The 8775-nt window shown below is 40.9% G+C and overlaps 1 protein-coding gene across 1 annotated transcript in view; it reads right to left on the bottom strand.

Moving 5' to 3' along the window:
- The window catches only part of glra4a (glycine receptor, alpha 4a), a gene marked incomplete at both ends in the record, with an annotated part of 52665 nt that extends 43890 nt beyond the window's left edge, over window positions 1–8775 (bottom strand). Inside the window, one exon of the mRNA XM_083980333.1 lies at window positions 8708–8775. Within this exon, the coding sequence (XP_083836459.1) occupies window positions 8708–8775 (68 nt within the window). The remainder of the gene's footprint in view (window positions 1–8707) is intronic.

Genomic DNA, 8775 nt, shown 5'->3' on the forward strand with positions numbered 1-8775 from the left:
GATGGTTACTATATAAATTGAACTAGTTTAAAACAAATCCTGACGTTCCTCTGAGAATGGGCAGAGTAAATAAAGACTTGCTTTTGAAGTTTTATTTAACAAGCTACAATTAAATCAACAACTTATCCTCAATGGAATTTAAGTCTTACCAGGGAAAAATATATCAACTCTTTGTTTATCTTTTGATGAATTTTCTTTGTATCCCTAGTCTTCATATTTCATTGATAAGTATACCACTACTGTTCATGGTGGTGCCGTCTGTTCGACTCCTGTCTCCAGCTTGGCTCTCATTTTTTAGTCATTAACTCACGTAAACATCCCATCTGTCCTCCTTTCATGCCTCCTTTTCGTCAGCACTCCTCTCTGCTCTAGTCCGTGTATCAGCCCTGTGTGAGGGGGGGGGGGGGGGTTCCTGTGTTTTCAGAGAGGATAACAGAGCCCCAAAAGTGTCTGTGACACTCTCACTCAAGGTGAAATTACAGCTACACTCGATTGATAATATTGTTTGTTTTTACTGGCATGTGCAATTTTGTTTTTGGAAAAGGTTTAACAAGTGAAACCCTGCATGTGAGCTGACTTCTACGCTTTAATTTCAGTTCAGTTATGCAAAGGGTATGCATTTTCTCCACACGAGGCCAATTTTAGGTTCACCATGTGTGGAAAAACAGTTCCCAGGTGGAATTGACATTTTCTCATCCAGGTTTTTACACACTCATACTTCGTTTTCATCTCCCTGTCAGTTGTAGGCCTAAAACATTTAGAAAAAAAAGCAGACAATCACTGCGAACCTCTTTCCACTACTGTTTACTAGCCTCCAGATATTGCTTTTCTGTTGCAGATACTTCTATACCAGCTGGGACTACCATCAGAATTTAATTAAAAACTATCATAGAAAGATTGTGTCCTCACCCAACAACGAAGCTTTTGAAGTTTGGATTGACTAAATTGTGTTTACTTCTTTCCAGAACATTTTCTTCAGGGAAGGCTTTCGCGCCTGCTCTTTCACAGGTGCTTCTTGATTCAAGTAATTTGATACAATATTTTCAATAAACATGAAAATATGCTTTGAGTTTTAACATAGCGTCTTCTACATGTAGCATTTCCCTTTAGGAAACCCTTGATCTCACACATTTAAGTTGATGTTGAGTGAGAGGAGGGGTCCAAATTCAGACTCTACCTTTTTAATTTCAGTCAACAGCTGTGAAGTTGCTTTTGGGTAGTGGGAACAAGTTATGGTGATCACGTAACATTGTTAGTGATCCACCACTCATACAGATTTTAAAAAAAACTCAGCACAGAATCATTCGCATAGAAATGTCATTAGAAATAATTAATATTAATAATAGAAAAATGCTTATAGTTATCAGGTAATTCACCTACAATTGATTTTCTTTTCACACATCACATGAAAAAATGGTTGTACCCTTCCGCTGCCGACCCTCTCCTAACACAAGTTCACATTGTGTGTGCGTGTGTGCATCTTCACCACTTTGACTCAGTGAGTTATTTCACCTGCTGTTCCTGCTCTTCTAACATTTTAGGACTTCTACAGTGTGTAATTAAGATCCCTACACTCTCTCAGCAGGTGAGTTTCATGAGTGCAGTGTAATGATTTCACCTGAGCCATTCGGACAACCTGGAAAGCTGTCTGTTTCATTACTTTATATTCATGTCATAAGACATAAGACTGTTGATTTATCCCACACATGGGAAGTTTGGTTGTTGTTGTAGTAGCATACAAAGTAGAAAAATATGCAAAACAGACAGAGAGAGAGAGAGAAATATAGATAGTTATACATATCTATCTATATATGTATATTTATTTATCTATACAATAGATAAATATACAAATGTCAATTACATGGTAATCTATATAAGAAATTATTATGACCATTATAATCACCCACTTATAAGAGTGGATTTGACTGGGATAGACGTGATCACTGTGTAAACAGTTTCCACTGCACTTGTCAGGTTTGCCTGCATGAAAGACGTCTGTCTGAAGGCTTTCAGGCAGAAAGGTTTTTAAGCAGAGAGACAACCACAGAAAGTAGTTGTGGTGCTGAAACTTAAACTAACAGTAACTGAAAACTGAGAATAAGAATATATATATAAAACAGAATATACTAAGTTAACTAGTCAAGAGGTCGACAAGGACATGAATCCCAGTGTTTCGGGTAAAAGTCAGAAGTCTGACCAACAGTCTCACAGCAGCTTTTGCCAGAGAGCCTTGACAGCAACACCAGTTTGGCAGCCGTCAGCTACAGGGACAACACTGTAGTTCACACAGGTTATTCAAAAAATATTTGTATTTGACTGCTTTACCACAACTGTCTAAAGCCAGTCTGGATCAGTTTCTGTTCTGACAGAAGGGGGAAATAAAAGTGGATGATGCAACACAGCTAACAAGCTCCATCAGCTCTCTCCATCTGTGGTCTCTCTGGCTCCCTGCTTCCTAAGAGGTCATTGTTAAGACAGTTTGCTATAATAGTGTGAATTTCTGTGTCTAAATTGACCAAAGAACAACTTGACAAAATGTACATAGACTTTCTTCACCATCACATGGAAATCCACTGAATGAAGTGATTTCATTTTAAACACTTTTTAGAGATATTAGAAAAGCAACACTACATTTATGGAGCTATTATTGTTGCAATATTATTTGCAAATGCGTATCTCAATCTGTGTGTGCGTATTCAGATCTGTGTGTGCGTATTCAGATCTGTGTGTGTGTAATATGATCTGTGTGTGTGTATTCAGATCTGTGTGTGCGTATTCAGATCTGTGTGTGTGTATTCAGACCTGTGTGTGTGCAAAAAAAATCTGTGTCTGTATTCAGATTTGCAAGTGAAGACAAATCTGCAAGTGCATGCAAAGATCTGTGAATGTGAACACAGATCTGTAAGTGTACATAGATCTGTAAATGTGTAAACCGATCTGTAAATGCGTACATAGATCTGTAAATGTCTGTCATCACTTACAACTCAGGCAGGAGCTCTCAATTGGCTGTGTTTTTACACGTGAATTTTGCAACACTTCTGCCGCGGCAGATCTGTGATCTGAAAATGTGTAGAAATGAGATTTGTCTGTGACCTCAGTGTTCCTTTGCCCTGAGCTCAGGCTCACAGGCTCACGCTGCCTGGCTGCAGTAGCAGTACCGACCCCGGTCCGTGTACGAAGTATAATTCAATTACGTTGTTCACTTTGTACCATGAGAAATGTCGTTTTTACCGGTATTTCCTGTTTGATTGACGTGAGACGTACAACGCAATTCAGCGCACCGAAGTGCCCGCTTGTTCCTTTCTCCAACTTGTACAATGAAAATTGAAAAAGGAAGTCGAGAGCCGGAACCAGCCTTCAAAGTAAAAGCTCCGCGTTTTGATGGCTACAGCAACGGACAATTTAAAAGAAAGAAGAAGAAAAACTCCGAAACGAATTAAATACTTAATTCACAACAAATCGCCTCCTAAACGATTACCATTTACCCCAGTAAAAACGACATTTCTCATGGTACAAAGTTAACGACGTAATTGAATTATACTTAGTACACGGACCGCGGTACTGCTACTGCAGCCAGGCAGCATGAGCCTGTGAGCCTGAGCTCAGGGCAAAGGAACACTGAGGTCACAGACAAATCTCATTTCTACACATTTGCAGATCACAGATCTGCCGCGGCAGAAGTGTTGCAAAATTCACGTGTAAAAACACAGCCAATTGAGAGCTCCTGCCTGAGTTGTAAGTGATGACAGACATTTACAGATCTATGTACGCATTTACAGATCGGTTTACACATTTACAGATCTATGTACACTTACAGATCTGTGTTCACATTCACAGATCTTTGCATGCACTTGCAGATTTGTCTTCACTTGCAAATCTGAATACGGACACAGATTTTTTTTACACACACACAGGTCTGAATACACACACACAGATCTGAATACGCACACACAGATCTGAATACACACACACAGATCATATTACACACACACAGATCTGAATACGCACACACAGATCTGAATACACACACACAGATCATATTACACACACACAGATCTGAATACGCACACACAGATTGAGATACGCATTTGCAAATAATATTGCAACAATAATAGCTCCATATACATTTTAAGAGAGACATTTGTAGTTAAATATATATATCAACTCCTTATTTGTGACATGTTGCACTGTTTCATGCATCCCATACAGGCCATACAACACTAAACCTGCCACCATTTCCTCGGCAGTGCTTAAAATGTTCAAGAAAGTTTGTTCAGGAAAGAAGTCGGCTGTGGTCAAGGGTACTTGTCCTAAGAGAGGTCATTTGGTACAAAATGTTTCCACCCATTTGTCTTCACCCTGACCAGGCCCACTCCCAAACCTTCTTCTTCTTCTTTTACACTGTGTTCTTGGACTTTTTCAAAAAGGGAGTAACTAAGAGAAGAAGAACAATTGGAGCAAAGTTGTCTTCGTGTTATGGTATTATGCCTGATAACAGTTAGGCAGCTGATTTGGGGTATGAATGGACTTTAGTGAGGCTTATCGTTGTTATTTTCTTTCACCAATTTTTCATTGAGAGAATGTATTTTATGTCCACGCACAGCTTAAAGTTGTTCACTTTCCCACTGAAAGTAGTCGGTAAATACAAGATCTCAGACTGGAAATAATGACTTCTCAGACTTGAGCACACATTTGTGAACATTTTGTGCAAACTGAAGAGTCCAAAGTGTTTTGCTCTTTGATTACGAAATTTGACATTTTAAGTCTACTGTTGGGATATCTGAATATTTTTTCTGTTATTACACAAAATTGGTGTCGGACTAGAAAGTATCTCAGTGGCACAAACATCATCTTAATTGGGCCAGTTATTCGTGGGGATGCTGGAGACTTTCCAACAAACAACAAAATGGACCCAGAAATGTAAATGTCAAACAGTTTCTAACAATGTTCACATTTTTGGACCAGTGATGGTGCATTAAAACAAGTGCACATACTTAAAACCAAATTGTAACATGCTGAACTGGGTGGGTTAGAGAAATTCTTTATGAAGCTCCTTTACTCTTTTCCAAAGATGTCACTTGCAATTTGTTTATTTGGATAATTCTGCTGCTGACCCACTTTCCGAAGATGTGATGTGTTTAAGTTTATCATCAAGTAAAGTCATTACCTACTCGAAATAATTCATTACAGCTCAGAGGAAAAGACAGCACAGCTCCAGCAAATCCACCTCTCCTTCTCTCATGAACACACACACACACACACACACACACACACACACACACACACACACACACACACACACACACACACACACACACACACACACACACACACACACACACACACACACACACACACACACACACACACACACACACACACACACACACACATCAATTGGACAGCCAATAACCAGGCATGTGAGGACCCAGCTCCACTACAAGATAAGACTTATTCTCTGATATTTCCAGTTCTGACTCATGATCTCTCAGTGACTCCAGGCAAGGACAGAAGGGATCCTTGACGCGTTTCTCTGCCCTTCACTTCAATGCAACACGCTGCACTTCACTCTCCATTTGCCAACGAACAGATCCACATCAGATGATGGGGGGCGGGGACACAATTGCACAATTTGTGTGTCCACTGTTGTCATTTCTCATAGTGGGGATACTTTTAGGCTTATTTTAGATTTTTGATTATCTTTTGGAGAGAACAAGATTCCCCAGCCAGCTGCTGCAGTTGTTTAGCTCTGCTTATAATGGACTGAACCTGCACAAATACAAACTGCTGTTGACCACCCCATTGAGAGCAAACACAAGTAGCACAATTTCAAGCTCCATGCCAGATGGCAGAGCTCGCAAATCACAGAAATAACTACAGTATGTGATAAGTGTCTTTATAGTCCCCAACAGAGTGCTCAGAGCTTCACCTGGAGCCAGGCTATACTCAACAAAACATTTTTGGTGCACACAAATGTGTTAGTAGCATTAAATCAAAAAACCTGCCATGTACTGAGTGAAAGCTGAGATTGAATGTTCGGTCAAATTTCATTATGTTGTTTACTTCCTTTTGTCAGGTTTTTCAATATGTTTTTTAAATGAGAATTTTTCAGTTTTCAGTTTTTTATTTTATTCAGTCAAATATGGATATGTCTGGAACGATGTGGTGGCAACTCCGCAAGACCTTATGTATGTATTGCAGCTAACAATACACAGCCAACCTTTAGGTTATTTACGAGTAAGAAACAACAGGTGTTAAGGCTTTAAGTCTAAAGGTCACTCAACAACAGTCCAGAAGTGAATTGGCCACTGGAGCCACTTGGCACTGTGGTAAATAGAGTTGTTCTTCACCTGAAGCTGACGACTTGTGGTGAGTTGCAGTGAGTTGACAACAGCATGACTGTCAACTGTCAAACACACCAAACAAGTCCCTTCATATGGGGTAATAGTGAATACCACCACACTAGTCATGTTGTCGCCCCCTATTGACTGTGCTAGTGTCCACTTATGGACTTGAAACATGAAAACACTCTGCAACAGTGTGATTTTGATGTTATATTTATATTTCTCCACCATATCATCATCAAAGTCCAACTTGAAACAACTCAAAGCATAAAGTAATTGATCTGAGGAATCAGCAGAGAAAACAGGAATCAAACATGAACTGAGAAAAAGTGAACAAAACTCAAATTTTCAACCAACATACCTGTACCCACTGCAGCCATCACAGTCAGTGCAATATAAATTGACGTTTCAGTTAATAAAAGTGTAGTTTTGTATTTCGTTCCTGAAAGCAAAGCAACAAAGTGATAGAAAAAAGATTCAGGGTTCCTCTCTGAGTTAGCATTCAAGACTAACAGACGTTAAGTGTTGAAACAACACAAGACACGACCGACACAGTTGTCATCTCTTTCTCTCTCTCTCACTCACTAACACACAGACTCTCTCTCTCTCTCCCTCTCACACACATTCAGGCACACACACAATCTCTTAACCCTCGGCCTTGAGATGAGATGAACTTTGTTATTTATTACAGCTTTCTTTCCTGTTTCTCATTTCCTCTTGTTGACAACAATCCAGAGCGAAACCTATCATACCAATCCAGCCCTGTGGTCTGTTTTACATGACAATCTTCACATCTCCTCACATCTTTTACAACACTTCCTGTCCCTCACACCCACAGCTCCATCTTCTCTCCCTCCCCCCACCCCTCTCTCCATCTCATCTCGTCTTTCCTATCTGAACCATTTCTCTCCATCTCTCAGCCCCGTCCGCCACTTTACTAATCTCCTCGCCGCCTCCAGCTAAATGAATCAGCTTCACATTTCTCCTCATCCCAGTTTGCTCCCATTCCCATTTTCACCCTCCATCTCTCCAGCCCTACCTCACCACACCCGTATCAGATCCTGCCTGTCTCTCTCACACCTGCCCTCCTCTTCTTGAGCCCTTCCTCCCTCCTCCCCTTCATTCTCCCCTCCCTACATTGCGAGCGGAGAGGCTGCTTGGAGAGAGAGAGAGCATATAATTTCTCAAGAGGAGGTGCTGTCAGCTGACTGCTCTCCAGGCTAAGAGCTGCTCTCCTTGCCCCTGGGTTCACAGAGTCACGGCTCTGTTCCGCTCCAGGATTATGCAGATCTTAATTCCCTTCAGCTCCCACCTGAGGTTGGCAGGGCATGAAATAGGGAAATGTTCACTGCAAATAAAAGTTTTTGCCACCAAGAGGGGGGGAGATGGAAGGGGTAGAAGAGGGCAAGGGTGTATGGAGGAGGAGAAAAGAGAGAAAAGGTGGCTGGGTCGCTGGTTTGAGTGAGTGAGTGAATAAATATGTGAAGGAAAATAAACATGATTTTTTTGGGGGGGGGGGTTTTGCATCTGTCCCCAGGCGCACTGAATACACACTGCAGTCTGCCACCACATGTGTGCTCAACTCTATTACAAGCTCTTATTCTGGAAAGAGGAATCCAGATGTTTGGTATGCATGGCATCTCTCAGGTTTCAGTCAGTAAGCATCAAATGGGTCGCCTCCCAATGAGCTCCTTGCCAACATGTTGTTGGTAAATTGTTAATTAGCCCATGAATATCTTATTATTCACTGGGGTCTTGACGTTACCTTTTAATCTCCTCTAAAAGCCACCAAATTAACCCTGCCATGCAAGCAGGAATTCCACAGGTAGTTTTTCGACCAGGGCAGGTAATAAGGCAGTATAATTATGTTTTTTTTATTCGTTAATTTGTGCAATTAATTTATTTGCATTTGCAACCTGTTTACAAACTGCGACCATGATCTTAAATCTCAGAGTTGGTGTCGAGCGACGAGAGTTTGCGCTGTGGGTAAAAGAAGTGGATGATTTCCAGTGATGATCAACCCCACCTCGACTCGCATGTTCCGCTCTATAAAAGGATGTCTCGGGTTTTCTCACTTAATGATATCCTATTAAATGTGACCAGTGTTTTGGGGGTGTAGTTACCTCAAGGTAACCTCACACATTTCCGTCGCACCAATACTAAAAACCATCTCCGTGTAGTGCACCCCCCCCCTGAAGAGACACGTCTACGTTATCAAGTTCAAAAAGTAAAAGTGCGTAAAATGACAGATGTGAGATGTCGCGGAAAAGTTGATATAAAGCAGTTCATGAGAGGTTGGGAGGGGAAAAAAAAAACAAGTCGCATAAACAACAACGAATATAATAAATGTCAGTGCGCCTCACCTGATAAAGCCTCCTTGGAAAAAGCAGAAAGACAAGACATAGAAAATCCGAATGACCTGTGGGAGCAT

Source organism: Trachurus trachurus (genome assembly GCF_905171665.1).
Source record: "Trachurus trachurus genome assembly, chromosome: 10".
Classification (NCBI taxonomy): Eukaryota; Metazoa; Chordata; class Actinopteri; order Carangiformes; family Carangidae; genus Trachurus; species Trachurus trachurus.